Consider the following 19,048-nt stretch of genomic DNA (forward strand, 5'->3'; position numbering starts at 1 on the left):
TGCCCGACTCTGTCTTTGGAGGGAAGGAACTGGGTCTCACTATGTAGTCCAGGCTGACCTCCAACTCATGGTTCTGCCTCAGACTGCTGAGTGTGGTATTACATACCTGTACTCTCAGCTCCTCCTCCCTGCCTTTCCTTGTGCACCCTTGAGATCCTTTCATCTATCACTTTAGCCTTTTTCCAGGAAACCCATATATGCAGTCATTTGGAATATTCAGAATTCTACCTTTAAAAGGGTTTAAGTGTGTATGTATGTATTTAGTAGTACTAGGGATCAAATCCAAAGCCTCACCCATGGCAGGCAAGCATTGTTCCACTGAGCTATAACACCATAAAGGGATTAATTAGAAGAAAACAACATGATGAGGCAATTCCACAATGCTGTGCAATTCTCCCTGGCGAGAAACCCAAAATGCATGGTCACTGGAATTAGATTTGTCTTTTCTTGCTGGTCCATTTTGTTTTGAAGCTCTGTGAGCAGCAGATCCTCTGGCACCAGAAGCCTGTGAAGTTATGCAGTAAGACATCAGTGTGGTATCCAGCTGAAATGCAAAGGAAGTAATGGGCATATTCATTTAAAGGATATTTTGCACAGAGAAATAGTAGTGGCTATAACAAAAAATCCCTGGTCTTGTTTACCTTCTTTTGAAGGAAACAGGCCTGATAAAACTGAATAAGTATTAACTAAGCATCTACTGTTTGGAATGCAGCACATAATGAGAGGGACCCAGTCCTACCTTTTGCATGTCTTGTAGAAATGACATCTTTCATTGGTTGCAATGTGCCCAGTCACTTAATTGCAGTTGTAGAAGGGCTTCAAAGAGTAACAAGACTGGGACGTGGAACGATGTTCCTGAACAAATGATGTGCTAAATTCTGAAGGGTGAGTCGAATTAGCAGCAAGAAGAGAAAGGGCTAGCACTGTTCCAGGCAGAAGGGATGTCATATGCAAAGGTCTAGAGTTTGGACTGTGGCAAGCTGAAGGAATTGAAAGATTGAAATTCTAGAATAAGGGAAAGTGGTAGAATAAGGCAGGAAAGTCCTAGATCTTGGCAGATACTGAAAAACTTTGAGTTTGGGCTTATTTTAAGATAAGGAAGATCAAAAGATCACAGAGTTCAGAGTAGCTGTGAAAAAACAGGCAACTCGTAGCACTAGCAGACAATAAGACCTGTTCAAGAAGAGCTGAGTTTTGTGGAAAAGTTGAAGTTGAGTTATGGACATGCTGTCTGAAGGGAGTCATGTAGACCATCCTTGACATCTGGAGAGGTTCTGAGTTGTGAGAGGGCGGAGATGTTACCGCGTCCCTCAGAATTAGTCCATAAGGGGGCAACACTGCTGAATGGGAAAAGCATGAACTGAGCGTGGATTTCAACTCTTCTGCTTTGCAATGTGACCTTGGACAAGTTTAATTCCAGCAAACTTCAGCTTCCTTGTCTGTAAAATGAGTATGATTCTCTCTGCTTTGCATCGTGGTCATGATACCAATGTAGATGAAATGAACTTTGTAAAATTATTAACAGGGATTGGCATATGTATATTGAATAACTCTTGCTATGATTACTGTTGCTACTAAAAAGCCAAGGAGGCTTTTCATTCAATACACATTTATTAGACAAGACCCCTGCTCTTGTGATAATTTCATTCTAGCAAAAATGAGCCAGATAGTAAGCAGATATGTGATAAGAACAATCTAGATGTGATTAAACACACCTATAACCCCAGCACGTGGGAGGTGGAGGCAGGAGGACTGAGAATTTGAGGATACCCTGGGTTATGTAGCAAGACCTTGTCTCAAAAAAAATCTACCCCAAAAGAAAAACCTGAAATCAAGATGAATATTAGACTGGAAGTAGATGCAAGGAATTAAGGATGAGATAATGTGGGAGAGAGTGACGGGTTATTTCAGGTCAGTAGTAAGGGAAGGCCTCCCTAAGGAGGCAGTGTTTGAACTGAGAATCTGATAAAGAAAAGTGACAGGAATGGGAGGAAACAGGAAGACCATCCCAGGCAGTGAGAACAACCACCTGAGAATCTGAGTGAGAACAAGGCTGGTGTGGTCCTGAAGTTGGAAGCTAATGATACACCAAAAACATGAGCTTTGAATACTGCCTTTGCTGCGTACTAATAGTGTGACCTTGGGCAAATTACTTACCTTGCCTGTCTTTGTTTCCTTAACGTAGAGATCATGTAGTGTCTATCTCAGAAGATTGTGCAAGAACATGTACAGTGTATAAGACTGCACATAATCAGAACTCATTTTTAAAATAGGGTATTTGCATAGCTTGAGTCTGGTGAAAGTAAGGGAAAAAAGGGAACAAGGCCAGTGAAGAAAGCTGGATTATGCAGACCACAGTAAATGGTTTGGTTTTATTGAAAGTGCAGTAGGAAGCCACTGGAGGATTTTAAGCAGGGAGTAGCAAGATCTGATTTAAAATTTGAAAAGATCAATCTGGCTGATCTGTGGAAAATAGATTGTAGGGATTTTCTTTTTCTTCAAAAGGTCATATGTTGCCAGTGTGAGCAAATGTGCTTGTTTGGAGCAGGGTGAGGAGCCTACTTCTACTTGCCCCCAGCGGCATAGCATTCTGTCATGGTCAACAGTTCTGTCCCAAACATTTGCTCTACACCAGGAACTGAGTAGTGGTGATAGAGAGGCAAAGAAGATTCAGTCCCCATAGAAAACACCTGGTATGTCTGAGACTCCTCAAAACCCAGCCCCTGCTCATTTCATTATTTTTGTACTTGCTCTTGCCATCAGGAACATATGGTATTCGATGAGCTGCAGCCAGATATAACGGGCTGTATAGGATGTATCAAACACAACAATAAATCAAGAAGGATAAAAACCTTGAAGGATGGTATTAATTGATTAACTCCCAATAAAGCGTGTGAAAATAGAAGTTCCATAGATGAAAATGGAAGGACATTCCAAAAGAACTATGCCCGGGACAAAGGAATGACTAAAGAGCAGAGGAGCAAGGAACAAAGAGGGGCTTCAGTGTAGGCCAGAATTGCTGTTGGTGCTATGTCCTGAGGCCCCAGGGAAATCTTAAGTCATCAGTCAACTTAAGTAATCAAAAACTTTACAGCTTTAAGCCAGCAATTTCACTTGAAAAAATTTAAAGGTATTTGTGAACATTTATCTATCATGGAATACTCTGGCTGCTAAAAACAGCATGGTAGCGCACAGCTGTAATTCCAGCATTTAGAGGCATAGGCAGGAGGATCATTAGTTTGAGGAAAGCCTGGACCACAAAGTTAACCCCGTATCAATCAGTCTATCTGGATATATCTGTCTGGATATATATCCAAGAATACTGGTATGGAGAGATGATTGAGAAATAGTAAATGGAAAGGGAAGATTACAAAATTATATTACCATACATTCTTTTAAAAATAACAAAAGTGCACCCAACAGATGTGTATATATTTGTACAGCAAAACCTGACAAGAATGCTCATAGCAGTATTATTTTTTAATAATACAGCAAAATAGGAAACAACTGAGGTATCCGTCAATGGTGAAATGATAGTGTGCTCATACAATAGACTGCAGCAGTGAAGATGATAAACCATACCTATGTACAACATGGGTCTGAAGAACATGTTAAAATCTAGACACAGGGCTGGGAAGGTGGCTCAGTGGTAGAGCGCTTGCCTTGCATGCATGAGGCCCTGGGTTCCATTCCTCAGCACCACATAAGCAAAAAGAAAAAAGCCGGAAGTGGCGCTGTAGCTCAAGTGGTAGAGCGCTAGCCTTGAGCTGAAGAGCTGAGGGACAGCGCCCAAGCCCAGAGTTCAGGCCCCACAACCAGACCCCCCCCCCCCAAAAAAAATCTAGACACAAACTGGGTTTGTGTCTTCTATAATACAAGCATTAGGATGTAGAAGCAGAAGAAAGATGAGTTGCAGTCAGCCTGGACAACACAGAATTTGTCTCAAAATAAATACATAAACATTCACTTTACATAAAGCTCAACATGCAATGTTGACCAATACTATTTGAAGTCAGAATGGTGGATACCTTTTAAAAATTTTAGTCATTTAAAAATATGGCAAATTTAAAATACATATGTAAACTTTACCTTTTGAAAGTGCATTCATAATAGTGTATAAGTAAAGCATTACCACTATCTGGTTCCAAAATGTTAAGTAGTCACTTGGCATGCTTCGCTCTCCATAGGGTGTTTCTTTTGGAAAGAAGGTGATAGATGACTGGGAAGTGTTTGGGGGGGGTGGGTCGTCTGGATATTGATAATGATGGGTTAAAAAAACCCTGGAAGGCATTATATACATTTGTATTGTGAAAATTTATCTAGAGGGATCCTTCTTTGTATGTAATTTTCTGTCTAAATATAGACATAGATAAGTAAATTTGTTAACTGATTTTCCCCCTAGGACGTAGGATTATGAATCCTTTCTTTTTTTGGGTCCGGTCGTGGGCCTGAACTCTGGGCCTGGGCACCGTCCCTCAGCACTTCACCTTAAGGCTAGTGCTCTACCACTTGAGCTACAGTGCCACTTCTGGCTTTTTTTTTTCCTGCTTATGTGGTTCTGAGGACTCGAACCCAGGGCCTCATGCATGCAAGGCAAGCGCTCTACCACTGAGCCACTTTCCTAGCCCTCCATTTTTATATTTACTTTAGTTTTGTTAACTGGTGTTTTCCTGTTGGCCTTCATGAACATAAATATTAATTTGGTAACAAAATTTTGACACTTAAAACATCTTAAAGGAGAATGAATTTTAATGTCTGCTAAGAGACATTACCATAACAGGTAATGGAAATGTGCCATCAAAACTTTGTTGAGGCATGGCTCAATTGGTAGAGTGCCAGCCAGTGAGTGAAAGTGTCAGGTACTGAGTTCGAGTCTTGACCCCACGATTTTGTCTAATCAATATTTTCCTTCAGAATTGATATTTCTGTATCTGTCTACCACCTGATGTGGTTTTGTACCTGTCCTCGCTCCCTTGTGGCTTTTCTTCCTTGTGGATATAGAGGGAATGTAGTTTGGGAGAGAGAAGGAGGGAGAGAGTCCCAGCTCTCCCTAGCTACTAGGTCATTGTATTTAGAGGATTCACTTCTTGGCAGACTGAAAGTTAAGTTGAAGTAAAAGCTGGAAAATCTGAGAAGAAAGGGTAGTGATTAGGGTGAGCAGTCTGCCTGCAGTGGCCTGAAAGGAGCACCAGGAAGTAGATAAAGGTTGTAAGCAAGTGAATCACTGCCTCCATCTCAACCTGCCATGCTACAAAGAATTAACAACTGCAGAAAAAAGTTTTTGATTAACAGGAAATGTAAATAGCCTTCTTCAATCACCCCTCATCCACCAAAGCTCTTGTCCCTCCTTGGGATTTGAAATAGCTTTAAACTACCCTCGCTTTATTGAGTTTTTCATCATTCAAATCTCAACTTTCATCTTTGTCCTCTCCAGATCTCTCAGGCATCATTAACCTCTTGTTTCCTCACGCTTCCGAAGTACCTCATTCATATCTCCTACAGCAGCCACCACATTGTATAATAATTTCCTGGCAATCTGTGATCTCTTTAATCACTGAGATGAAATCTTTTTGTTCAGTGCTTCCTAACACTCATACAATTCCTGACACATAAGAAATAACAAATGTTAATCTAAATTGTTGAAGGTGGATCTTCTTGACCTTTACACCACATAGAATGATTGCACATAGTCCTTATTCCTTTCCGTAGATTTTTATGATACAGTTTTGTTATTACGGTGTTATACAGAGCAGTTAGCATTTCATAATTGAGGTAATGTGTACATTTCTCTTTTGGACAATGCCACCCCCTTTCTATAGATTTTTATGCTTCATCCTTTCCTTCATCCTAAGATTTATTTCTTAAGAGATTATTATGCATATGTGTACCCTGGAGCTTAGAGGTACAAACTTATGCCAAGTTCTGTGAGCTTTATGGGGTCTGTAGTCACGTTACTCCTTCTCCAGTCCTTTTCAGCAGTTACTCTGCTGTTTCTCCTGAATTCCAGGCCATATGTTTAGTATGTTGCTTTTAGATGAAGTGTTTTTTTTTGGGGGGGGGCAGTTGTGGGACCTGAACTCTGGGCCTGGGTGCTGTTCCTCCGCTCTTCAGCTCAAGGCTAGCGCTCTACCACTTGAGCCACAGCGCCACTTCCAGATTTTTTCTTTTTGCTTATGTGGTGCTGAGGAATCGAACCCAGGGCCTCATGCATGCAGGGCAAGCGCTCTACCACTGAGCCACCTTCCCAGCCCGTTTTTTTTTTTTTTTTCTTGGTCAGTTGTGGAACATGAATTTTGGGCCTGGGCACTGTCCTTGCACTCTTCAACTCAAGGCTAGTACTCTACCACTTGAGTCACAGTACCACTTCTGGTTTTCTGGTGGTTAATTGAAGGTACGAGTCTCATGGATTTTCCTGCCAGATCTAGCTTTGGACTGTGCTCTTCAGATCTCAGTCTCCTGAGTAGCTAGGATTATAGGCGTGAGCCACCAGCGCCTGGCCTTAGCTGAAGTTTTGGGCGTGAGTTTCTCTCTACACACTAAAAGAAGTCAATTTTGTTGCACTTTTTCCTTACCTGATAAGCCTATGGGATATGTCAGCCATAGTGCTGGCTCATAATCTAATGGGAGAGGCTGCCTTGCTTTAGAAGGATTCATTGGGCATGCTCTGGAAACATAATAGGCATGGCTTCCTTGAGGAGGCTTAAAAAAAAGCCAAATACGCAAATTTAAGTAGAAGGTAGTTAAAGAAAATAGGCAACAAAAAAGCCAAAAAGAACTTTATTTTAAAAGTCTTGGAAGTCTGGGGGTTAGTAAAGATTAAATATTTATTATTTTTTTTCCAGTCCTGGGGCTTGAACTTGGCCTGGGCACTGTTCCTGAGCTTCTTTTGCTCAAGGCTAGCACTCTATCACTTGAGCCACAGCACCATTTCCTGCCTTTTCTGTTTATGTGGTACTGAGGAATCGAACCTAGGGCTTCATGCATGCTAAGCATGTACTCTGTAACCACTAAGCCACACTCCCAGCTGAGATTAAATATTTAAAGATCTTAAAGGAATTGCCAGTAGTTGGAATGGGGAGCTGAGGGTAGAGCATCCCAGATGAGATTGGAGAAGGGACTGATGAATCAAGATGGAGCTTTGCTGCATGATAAATCTGCTTTAGTCAGGAATCTTTTGATTGAAAGTGACAACAGATCCACTTAAGAAAAAAAAGGGGGGGCCTTTTGTGGCTCAGCAGCTAAAAGTTCAGGGCTTTCAAGATCAAAGATGTCATTGAGTTTTGACACCTCTCTCATCTTTGCTCTCCTTTGTGTTAGCTTCGTTCTTTCTCAGTGAAATAGTCCCCTGATCTCCCGTAGACACACAAAGGATGACTGGAGTGGAAAGGAATGGAGATGAGAAAAGATCATTGATATGGGCTGCTAATCTTTCTACTCTTCAAAACCTTCAAGGTTACCTTTTTGTCAAAGGAAGTCTAGACCTCTACAGTGCAGCTTCTGGTGGGAGGGCAGGATTCTGGCCTCGGGACAGCTTTCATGAAGGTAGAGAATGGGACAGGTGAGGGAGTTATTCCTGGACTCCTGTTTACTTTACCAAAATATCGAACTCATTACCCCATTTCTTTCCGAAGGGGCCTAAAATACATTTTCTCTGCTGTGTCTTCAACCTTCCTAGAGAGCAAAATCATTGGTTTAGGTAGGAGAAGAAGAAAAAAGGTTAGGAATCCTAGAAACCCCACCCACCCCCTTACTTTAGGTCTCCACAACCAGCACCCCCCCCCTACACACCCACATACTAAGAGGGCTCTGACCTACTTGTCTTGCTCCTGCTGCTGCTTCCTGCAGGCCTTTGTCAAACCTTTCCAGATCCTTCCAACTTCGGGGCTTCAGAACTCCTCCATCGTCCGGTGGAAAGCCCTTCTTCACCCTCGCGCTCACACCACCTAGGTAGGCACTAGGACCAGGCACAGAACATCCCATCTAAGGACCCCTTCCTCCCCCCCACATCCCCCCCAACCCAGCGCTTCCGCCTCCGGAGCAGAGACTCCTCCCCCTCACCGTCCCAATTGTATTCCTGGAAGAGCCGCCGGAAAAGCCTCCGCCTGCTCCGACCTGGATAGGCGAGAAGCTTGTTCCTCCCTGCAGCGGGCTCCCCGCCACCCCCGGACCGCCGTCCTCGCAGCCGGCACCGCAGACCCGTGGCCGCGCGCCCCGCCTGGGCCCCGCGGCGGGCGGCGCGGGCGCGGCTTCAGCACCACGGACAGCGCTCCGCTCGCGGCCCACCGCCGGCTGCGCGCCTCAGCTGGAGCAGACCAGGCGGCAGGCAGCAAGCTATGCCCACGGCATGGCCCGGCGCTCCAGCCCCATGGCGCTGCTCCTCTGCGTTGGCTTCCTCTGTCTCTGTTCAGGTAAGAACAGGCCGGCCACCTTCTACCCCAATCCATGGCCCAAGACGCCGAGCTTTGTCTCGCCCTCACCCTCGCGCGGATGGAAGGGATTCCCTAGAGTGTCCAGAGCCTGCCTAGAGGGGCCAGGGGGCTAGGGGGTACTAGGGGAGAGACCTCGGGGACTGCAAGGAGTATTTGGGAGACTTATCAGCCAGGTGCACCTACCAGAAAGAGTAAATGATATGAGGAACAGATGGAAACCTGGACCAGTGGCCACGGGGAGGGTGTGGGTGCCGAGGGGACGGAGCCCGTGGCGGGTCTCTCAGGTTTCTGGGATGGCAGGGGGCTACGGAGGCTGAGATGTCATTTGACTTTTTATAAAACTATCTCGAGTTCTCTTTGCTTCAACAACTCTCCCATAACTCGACCTCATTTCCCACTCCCGGCATTAGCTCCTCATGTGGGTCACCCCACAGGGGCTGGCAGGAAGGAGACAGAGCTGACTTGTAGGATGGGACAGGAAATTTGGAAGCAACAAAACCGCCAGGCTGAGGATTCGAAAGGCTCTCTCTGAGGACTGGGGGTGGGTGTTTGAGCAGAGTTACAGCAGGGGATAAAGGGAGTGAGCTTTCCACACCCACATGCCACTTCATGGAGGGTAGGCTCCAGCATCTATGGAGTTCAGGGACCCACAGGCAGCCCTCTTACCCAACTCAGTGTCTGTGAAAGAAAGGGGGTGGTCACATCTAGTCATCAGTGGAGATACATAGTGTTATTTTGCACACATAAACCAACACAGATTAGGAGAAAGGGTATGTGATAGGGCATATACTTGTTCCCCTTTTTATTACCCTCTGAACCTCCTGTGAGTTGTATTTGCTGGGGGAGCCACAGAGACAAAAACCTCAAGCCTTTTGAAATCATCTTCAGAGGACCTGTGGGGAAGCAGGTCTGCATTAATCCTTGAAAAGTGGCTTCTAAATCTGGGGCATCTCTAAGGGGCTGTCTAGACTCCTTGGTCAGTGGTCTCAGAGAGGGGCTTCTCTATGAGGGGCTTAATCTTGGGCCTCCATGGGATAACCCAAGCATTTTGAAGTATCCTTAGGAAGGGGACAGTAGGAAGCTACAGTAGGAAGCTATTGTCACCCTCCCCCATTAGGCCTAATTGTCCCACGGATAGGCAGGATCTGTTGTCTTTTTGTTTTTTGTTTTTGGTCAGCTGTAGGACTTTAACTCAGGTCTTGGGTGCTGTGCCTGAGCACTTTTACTCAAGGCTAATGTTCTACCACTTTGAACCACAGTGCTACTTCTGGTTTTCTGGTGGCTCATTGGAGAAAAGAGTCTCAGAAGGACTTTCTTTCCAGGGGTCTGGTTTGAACTGTGATTCTCAGATCTCTGACTCCTGAGTAGCTAGGATTATAGGCGTGAGCCACCAGTGCCTGACTAGTGAACCCTCTTGTGTATTCACTTCTTTCCCCTGCTTTGTCCAGGGGTGTGGGGCACTGATACAGAGGAGCGGCTGGTGGAACACCTCCTGGATCCCTCTCGCTACAACAAACTTATTCGTCCAGCTACCAATGGCTCTGAGCTGGTGACGGTGCAGCTCATGGTATCCCTGGCCCAGCTCATCAGTGTGGTAAGTTGCACACTCCACCCAACTACTGAAACCAGCCCAGCCAGAATGGTTTGTCTTTACTCTTCAGTGTTCCTGGAGTAGGAGGGGCCCTGAGGGGTGGCAGCACATTTGGAGGCTGCTGTGGGCAGGACTTTTCAGCAGCTTCTTTATTTCCTCACAGCATGAGCGGGAGCAGATCATGACTACCAATGTCTGGCTGACCCAGGTTAGTTCTCTTCTCATCCCACCTCTTCTTTTCTCTTCTTTTGTCCCATCTTCTTCTTTCTTTCTTCTCTTCCCTCTCTTCCTTCTCCTCTTCCTTGTGGGTATGTCCTTCTCTCTGTTTCATTTTCCCCAAAAGGAGCAGAAAAATTTAGACTTTGGAGTCCTAAATAATTGGATTTGAATCTTGGTTGGTTCTAAGGGTCAAACAAGTCACACTTTTTGGGCAGAGGAAAAGAGACTGGTTTTTAGAAGCTTCCTTAAGCCAGTCTATAATCTTTTTGTGCCTTTTCTTGACCTTGGACCCCTCCTGGGGACAGAGGTTGGTGCTGCCTCCCCCTTTCCCTTTCCCAGGAATGGGAGGATTATCGCCTCACCTGGAAGCCCGAGGAGTTTGACAATATGAAGAAAGTTCGGCTTCCTTCCAAACACATCTGGCTCCCAGACGTGGTCCTATACAACAAGTAGGTGACTCTTGGGAAGGTTGGGGGAGACTCAGGAGAGGAAGTCATGGGGAAGGTTTGCAGATAGGCACTGTCCAGACTAAGGGTGGGGGTTAGCTCTGGAAATCATTTGGTATATAACAGGATAGACACATGTGCTTTTGGTGAGCTGCCCCAAGAATGTTATAAACATCCAAAGGACCCTTTGCAGAAAAAAGGGTCCCTGTCTCTGATCTAGACACCCAAACCCAGACCAGTGAGATATAATATATATATACATATATATTATATGCACATATATATGTGCATAGTCAATGGACGAGGACCTTGACCAGCTCACTTAGGATTTTCCACTATTAGCAGTTGAAGTGGGGATGTTAAAGATTGACAGCCCCTAGTGTTCAAATGGATTCAAGGCTGGGGATTTCTGGAAGCTTGGGAAGATCGTGGAAACATAAGTCTTAGTTTCTCCTCTAGATTCAAATCTTTTCTCCTGAAACAGTCCCTTCTACCTCTAAAGTACCTTCCTCAACTGATAGGACCATACCCTATATACTACCTGCCTTTTCCCCTCTCCATGACTTTAGGGCTTATCACTCTGGCTTCTGCAACTTCTCCACTGTCATGAGGATCAGTCAGCCTACATAACGTGGGACAAGCAGCAGATGGAACCCCTTCTCCATCTACCTTTTCTTTCTTTCTTTTTTTTTTTTTTTTTTTGGGTCCGGTCGTGGGGCCTGAACTCTGGGCCTGGGCACTGTCCCTCAGCTCTTCAGCTCAAGGCTATGGCGCTACCACTTGAGCCATAGTACCACTTCCGGCTTTTTTTCCCTGCTTATGTGGTGCTGAGGAATCGAACTCAGGGTTCATGCATGCAAGGCAAGCACTCTACCACTGAGCCACCTTCCCAGCCCCCCGTCTACCTTTTCCTATCTCTGAAGGGGGGCATCATAGGTCTCCTATCCAGGACACCAGTTCTTACTACCAGCCCACCCATATCCTCTTCCAGCTCTACTTCTTGGTACTTCAGGATGGCATGTTTCAGATCTGGGTTCTCCTCCTCGTATCTGCCTCTGGCTTTCCTCTCCCATGCAGGCCTAGGCTGATAGGTAGGGCTAGAGGAATGCTCAGCTGAGGAATGCTGACTGTATCCATTTCTTGGCAGTGCTGATGGCATGTACGAGGTGTCCTTCTATTCCAACGCTGTGGTCTCTTATGACGGCAGCATTTTCTGGCTGCCACCAGCCATCTACAAGAGTGCATGCAAGATTGAAGTCAAGCACTTTCCCTTTGACCAGCAGAACTGCACCATGAAGTTCCGCTCGTGGACCTATGACCGCACTGAGATCGACCTGGTGCTCAAGAGTGATGTGGCCAGCCTGGATGACTTTACACCCAGTGGGGAATGGGACATCGTGGCGCTGCCGGGCCGGCGCAACGAGAACCCCGATGACTCCACTTATGTGGACATCACATATGACTTCATCATTCGCCGCAAGCCACTCTTCTACACCATCAACCTCATCATCCCCTGCGTGCTCATCACTTCCCTGGCCATCCTTGTCTTCTATCTGCCATCAGACTGTGGCGAGAAGATGACCCTGTGCATCTCCGTGCTGCTGGCACTCACCGTCTTCCTCCTGCTCATTTCCAAGATTGTGCCTCCCACTTCCCTGGATGTGCCGCTGGTGGGCAAGTATCTCATGTTCACCATGGTGCTTGTCACCTTCTCCATTGTCACCAGCGTGTGCGTGCTCAATGTGCACCATCGCTCACCCACCACACACACCATGGCACCCTGGGTCAAGGTGGTCTTCTTGGAGAAGCTGCCCACACTGCTCTTCATGCAGCAGCCGCGCCATCACTGCGCCCGCCAGCGCCTGCGCCTGCGGCGACGCCAGCGCGAGCGCGAGGGGGCCGGTGCCCTCTTTTTCCGTGATGCCCCGGGCGCAGACTCCTGCACCTGCTTTGTCAATCGTGCATCTGTCCAAGGTTTGGCTGGGGCCTTTGGAGCCAAGCCGGAGCCGGAACCCGGGGCTGGTCCTGGGCACTCTGCTGGGCCATGTGGCTGCGGCCTCCGGGAGGCAGTGGATGGAGTGCGCTTCATCGCAGATCACATGCGGAGTGAGGATGACGACCAGAGTGTGAGTACAGCCCAGCTCCACCAGGCACGAGATATTTATGAGGGTTCAGAGAGCAGGGACTTTTTATCTGAAAAGCAAGGCATTGCTTCCATGTGTGAAGTTAAGGGCACAGGATGGAGGAAATGTGTGGCTCTGGTGCACACGCGCACACTTGCACGTGTATGTGTGTGTCTGTGTGTCTGTGTGTAAGAGGGAGTTTGGTTTTGAGGTGTGTGTGTGTGTGTGTGTGTGTGTGTGTGTGTGTGTGTGTGTGTGTGTGTGTGTGTGTGTGTGTGTGTATGTGTGTCTACTTAGACTTGAATCTAGGGCCTCACACTCTTGCCTAGCTTTCTCACCCAAGGCTGGGTGAGCCACGGCTCTACTTCCTACTTTTTCTGATTTACTGCAGATAAAAGTCTCAGACTGTTCTGCCCAGGCTGGCTTCAACTGTGATCCTCAGATCTCAGCCTCCTGTGTAGCTAGGACACAGGCATGAGCCACTAGTGCTCAGCTTGGCCTGTGTTCTTGATTGGTGTATTGGAGAAGAGTCAGTACAAGATGACCTTGCAGCTTCCTGAGGACCAGTGCCCAAGACTAAATGACTCTCAGCTGAGGCATCATTAGTGTCCTGAGGATGTCCTGGAAAGGGAAGAGGCCCTTCTGGGTTTGCAGCTGGCCTGTGGCTGTCACCCAGAGTCCCTCCCCACAGCTTGCATTACCACATTCAAGTTGTTAATCTGCAGCTCTTAGCACAAACTGAAAGTCCTTTGTGGGGCACGCAGGGGACAAAATTGAGGACAGTTGGGATGAGGAGGAGGGGAGGGTTAAAAGGTTCCATGAATCTCCCAGCAGAGTCTCAAATCAATATCCCTTTTCTCTCTTCTGGGTCCTGGGGAACCATCTGGTAAAATATTTATGGAGATGAGGCCAGTGGAAGGGAGGGTTCACCCCACCCTCTTTCAGCACGCACAGCTTTGGCTTTTTTTTTTTTCCTGCAGTGTTCCCAGAGGAGATTCCTAGGGACTGAGTCAGGAGTTAGGGGGAGGTATGAGGGGTTAGCATCCCTCCACTTTGGTTAGTATCTGGCCAGCTCTGAGGTAAGTCTGGGGTACCTGTCTGGTTCTAGGCCAAGGCTCAGCTGTTGCCATGGTGACTGGCTAGGTTTCCTCAGGGACTCTGCCATTCCTGTTAGGGGATGAGGTGGGGCAGGCACTCAGGTTTGTGTTGGGGGAGGGTGGTTTCAGAGGTCTGTTAGCCTGAATGGCAGGAAATTAGGTTGGAGAAAAAGCTTGGGCCAGAGAGCCTCTTACAGTTTGAATGTCAAAATAGTGGGGAGGCTGAGAATGGAGGAGATGGGGTGGGAGCCCCAGAGCCAGCTAAGGCCACAGGGGAGATGCTGAAGTACAGGGCTCAGCTGCTGCAGCTGCAGTGTGGGCCTCTGTCCCTCCCGCTGAAGTCCACGTATGTCTTGTGTATTTGGCAATCCAGGTGCTGAGGACACACTGACCTATTTGGATGCCTCACAGGCACATAGATCTCAACCTGTCCCGAGCTACTGCTTGATCTACATTCTCACCAACTCTCTCTCAGCTTTCCCCATCCTTTGTTCAATGGCATCACCATCCACCCAGTGTTTCAGACCAAAAACCTAGAATAATCCTTGACCTCTCTCTTTCTCTGTTCCCCATCTGTCAAGTCATCAGAAGTCCTGTCCTGTTGAGCACCTCCTCCAAAATAATTTTCAGCTTTCCTCACCACCTCCATACTAATACCCAGGCTGTAAGCTGCCAGTAGCTCTTGCCTGGACCCAGAAAGAATTTCCTAATAGCCTGGCTGATGTAGCTCCTGGGTTCTTGCATACAAATCAACTGTGTTTCCCTTAGCTTTTGCCATTTCTCCCTTGCTCAGGACATTGGCTAATTTCCTTAACCATCTTTAAGCAAGGCAAGGCTTTTTCACATCCCAGAACCTTTACACATAGAGATCTTTCTGCCTAAAATTCCGGTCTCTATTTTTTTTTTTTGGTCGGTCATGGGGCCTGAACTCTGGGTCTGGGTGCTGCCCTTGAGCTTTTCAGCTCAGGGCTAGTGCTCTACCACTTGAGCCACAGCACCACTTCCAGCTTTTTCTGCTTATGTCGTGCTGAGGAATTGAACCCAGGGCCTCATGCATGCAAAGCTAACACTCTACCATTGAGCCACCTTCCCAGCCCACCCGTCTCTATTTTCACTTAAAAATATTACCACTATTACAATATTTTTTTTGCTCTGTGACTTTAGAGTAAGCTGCAGGCACTGTAATTCTTTACCCCCAAATATCTGTGTTTCTCCTAAGAACAGGGCTTATTTCTTGTATAATAGTGGCTGGGGATGTAGCAGAGTGGTCAAGCCAGGTGTTCAGCATATAGAAGGTCCTGCATTTGATTCCCTGCACTAAAAACAACCAAACAAAACAACAATAGAAATCCCAAGTTAATGATCAAAGTCAGAAATTAATTACTTTTATAAAATCCATGTTCCAAATTTCCTGATTGTTCTAGTAATATCTTCAGTAGGATCACCACCTCCTACAAGACCTCAAATTGCATTTAGTTGTCATATTTCTTTAGTTTCCTTCAACCTGAAATTATTCTTCACTCTGATCTCTCATGGCTTAAACACTTTCAAAGGTTCCAGGCCAGATGGATGTTTTTTCTTCAACGTATTTCTGAGACATCAGGTTCTCTGATATAGCTTAAATGCCATCTCCTCAAAAAAGGCTTTCTCAGGTTATCTTCTGAATTATATCCCTCTCCATTCTCTCTCTCTCTCTCTCTCTCTCTCTCTCTCTCTCTCTCTCTCTCTCTCTCTCTCTCTCTCTCTCTCTCTCTCTCTCTCTCTCCCCCTCTACCTCTCTCTGTCATCTTTGTTACACACATGGCATACCATTTAAAAATTCTTCTGTTTCTGTCTCCTTCAGACAATACACCGCAGGGTACATTTGTCTTGCTCACTTGTATCTCTAATGCCTAACGTGATGCCAGGTATGCAGGAGACATAATTGTGACCTGAATGGGTGATTATTCAGCTGCTGGCTAGTGATGGTGTGTGATTGCCTCTTCACCTGGCCTAAGGCCCAGACTCAGGCTGCAGCCGAGCAGCTGTGAGAAGAAGCTGTCCCTTCATGTGAGCCCATGGCTCTGTGACTTTCAAATGCCTGAAGTATTATCTTTGCAACTGACTTGTTCACAGCTGAGCCCCAGCTCTCACTCTCTTAGGCCCCTGTGTGCTGTTAGATGAGGCTCTCCTGTAAACATCAGCACCCATTTCCTGGGTTGCAAAGATGAAACAGGCAGGGGCCCTGTGGTTTAGAAGAGTGAAGTTTGGTAGACATACGCATTGACACAGTATAGTACAGCGTAATTATGGTGATGGAGATATGGAAGGGAACCCAGAGAGGACCATGTTTCATTCTCCTTGGGGGACTTGTTTGAAGCCTTCACAGAGAGTGTGATATTTGATTTGGGTTTTGGAGGATATTTAAGAGTTTACCAGGTAGAGAAGAAGTCAGGATTTTCAGACACAAAGTCAATCAAAAGGCACAGAGACCTGAGAGAGCATACTGGGGTTTGGTAAATCTGGATTATGTAGTGGGAGAGGGTAAGAGATAGTCTATTTGTCACAGTAGGTCTTGATTCCAAACCTAGAAGTTTAGATGGGCTTTAAAGGCAGGTGGAATATGGGGGCTTTTATGTGGATGAGGTCAGAGCTATGAAAGGTACATAGGAATCAGTGAAAAGAGGAGTGGGACATATGGGATCTGCTTATACCCATTCCACTCCCATCCCATCCCATGTTGTGTGACTGACACCTGGGTCTCCTCCATCCAGGTGAGGGAAGACTGGAAGTACGTTGCCATGGTGATTGACCGCCTCTTCCTCTGGATCTTTGTCTTTGTCTGTGTCTTTGGCACCATCGGCATGTTCCTGCAGCCTCTCTTTCAGAACTACACCACCACCACCTTCCTCCACTCGGACCACTCGGCTCCCAGCTCCAAGTGAGACCTTCTTAGCTCCATGGCCCTTTTCCCCTTGACCCTTGTTATTCAATAGTATAGGGTGGAAGATGGGACCAGTGAGCTCCTGAAAGAGAGCGCTGCCCCCACAGATGCATCCCTGCCTCCTCAGAGCCCCACCCACACCATCATCTATACAGCCAACCCAGCCTGGAGGATAGAGCAGCTATGTTGCATTGGGCTGCATGCTTCCTCTTGTATAACCCAGGCAGGCCATGGTGGAGAGGAAAGCTGAGAGGTGGAGGACAGTGATGTCAGAGCACCACCCTGAGAACAGTGCTAGGGAAGGGGCAAAGAAGGGGTCAGAATCATATATGGCCTTCAAGTCACAGGAGAAGAGTTGGATGGACAGTGCATCCTGGTCCCCCTTCCAGCAGACTGTTAGAGGCACCTAATTTGTTAGTCAGGAACTTAGACTCCATTCTGGCCTGGCTGACACCGTGGTGGGTCAGAAAGAGGAGCGGAAGGGAAAGGCCTAATGTGACCTGACACTACAGCTGGGATGGGAGAACCCACAGTGTCAGAGGATCCTACAGTCAGACTCCTAGGGAGAGAGCTTCTAGCTTAGTTCCACAGCCCTTGCTTCTGAGAGCTCCAGAGCCCAGCCCTAGGTTCCTTTTTGTCTCATGAAGATTAATTATTTGCACCCCCTGAACTTCATCTTCTTCCTTTATTGCTTGGGCTCTGGGATGGGTATTAAGGGAGCCTCTGAGTTCTGGATCTTTTAGGGCCCTGCTCATAGTCAGGGGTCTGTATACTTGAACTGGGTGAGAAGTGAAACTTCACGGTATTTGGAGCTGGAAGGAGCTTTTGTGGCCATGGATTGCAATAGGAGCCATGTTACAGATGAAGAAACAGACTCAGAAGATGAGACAAGCCGGTGGATCTGACCCTTCCTCCTCACTCTGAGGCCCATGTTGAATTGATGGATTCCTTGCAGGAGGTAAACTAAAGACACTAGCTTTCAGCTGAGCCAGCCTTTCTGACGCTGCAGCAGAGTTGGGCTGGGCAGGAGACCTGGCTGTGGAGGCCAGAGGAGCAGGGAACAACTGGCCGAGTTGGGCCATATCAGCACTGTGCCTGCTCCCACCCACGTACTGCTGGTTTTATCCTTCTACTACTAGCTCCTCTGTGTCTTCCTCATAGCCAGGCCTAAGCAGGTTAAGCAGAACTTCAGAAGTCTAGGTCTGGGCTGCAGGTGGCTCCCCAGGTGGCATAGATTCAACTCATTGTCTTGTGGGTTCCTGGAGGCTGCATCCTGACACTGCTCCCAGGGGCCAGCCAGAGGCCGCCTGGCTACTAGTCCAGAAAATGGTCTTACTAAGCGATCTCTTGTTTCTTCCCTCGCCACATGACTGGCTCTGATTTGTGATCCTAGCCTAAGATCAGTGCTGGGACAGCAGATAGCAGGTCATGGAGGGGTTAGGTTACTAAATATACCCAAGGGATCTGGACTGCTAGGCCATTCTGTGCTCTGGAACCCAGGTGGGACTGCTGCTTCTCCAGGCACAGTGGAGTGGGAGGCCTTGCCGGTGGGTAGGTAGTGGCGGGGAGAAACAGCACAAGCAAAGGGACCAGGATCTCTGAGGCGAAGTTACCACCCCAGCTCCGTCATTACTCTGGGCAGGTTTTCTAGGCCTGAGCCTCCTTGCCTCATGAGGGGAAGAGTTATGTTCTCTTTGTAGTATTGCTGTGAGGATGGAGGATGCTTTCGAAAAGCATACCAGTGTATCTGGCACAGAGTAGATACTTCATGGGTGTGGGATCTGAGAGGCCCTTCCAGAGCCTGTGGGATGGGGTCACATGACTGGCATGCCAGCTTTCCTCCTGAACCCACACATCACCTATCTCTTCCTTGAGCAGATCAAGTTTCTCCCAACAGGGCCTGGACCTGAGGGAGCTGGGGGAGCAGGGGAGCAGGAGACATGTAGCTGGGGAGAATACTGTGGGGATCTTGAGTCTAAGGAGTCTAAAGGCTACCTGTTGGAGCATCCTCAGCCAAACTTTACTTCATTCCTGGGTAGAGCTTTTGTCCTGTGCCTGCTCAGTTTCCCTCAATACAGGTAGGTGTGTGCTGAGGGATCCAGGGTGATCTAGTCTGGCCATGGAAGGGTATCACTGAGACCCAAGGCTAGCAGCTACCAAGATATCTCCCAGTATATCACATACTTGTCAGGACAGGCTTGTTGGCATCTCTTCTTGGTG

General features: G+C 47.2%; 1 protein-coding gene across 1 annotated transcript; it reads left to right on the forward strand.

Annotated features, from left to right (window-relative positions):
- The first annotated feature begins 8,335 nt into the window (after positions 1–8,335).
- Positions 8,336–17,494, forward strand: Chrnb2 (cholinergic receptor nicotinic beta 2 subunit). Its single transcript, XM_070013774.1, has 6 exons — positions 8,336–8,408; positions 9,878–10,023; positions 10,184–10,228; positions 10,579–10,688; positions 11,833–12,811; positions 16,659–17,494. Exons 1-6 carry the CDS (start codon positions 8,345–8,347, stop codon positions 16,827–16,829), a joined length of 1,515 nt encoding a protein of 504 aa, XP_069869875.1. The 5' UTR covers positions 8,336–8,344; the 3' UTR covers positions 16,830–17,494.
- The last annotated feature ends 1,554 nt before the right edge of the window (positions 17,495–19,048 follow it).

Source organism: Dipodomys merriami, unplaced genomic scaffold, assembly GCF_024711535.1.
Source record: "Dipodomys merriami isolate MVZ:Mamm:240054 unplaced genomic scaffold, mDipMer1.0.p SCAF_92, whole genome shotgun sequence".
NCBI classification, from domain to species: domain Eukaryota; kingdom Metazoa; phylum Chordata; class Mammalia; order Rodentia; family Heteromyidae; genus Dipodomys; species Dipodomys merriami.

What these genes read in the sequence shown, in the direction of transcription:
- Chrnb2 (XM_070013774.1), top strand. Translation starts at nt 8,345, where the DNA reads ATGGCCCGGCGCTCCAGCCCCATGGCGCTGCTCCTCTGCGTTGGCTTC. An exon ending in TGGCCCAGCTCATCAGTGTG is followed by an intron (nt 10,024 to 10,183) that starts GTAAGTTGCACA and finishes ATTTCCTCACAG; the next exon opens with CATGAGCGGGAGCAGATCAT. An exon ending in CCAATGTCTGGCTGACCCAG is followed by an intron (nt 10,229 to 10,578) that starts GTTAGTTCTCTT and finishes TCCCTTTCCCAG; the next exon opens with GAATGGGAGGATTATCGCCT.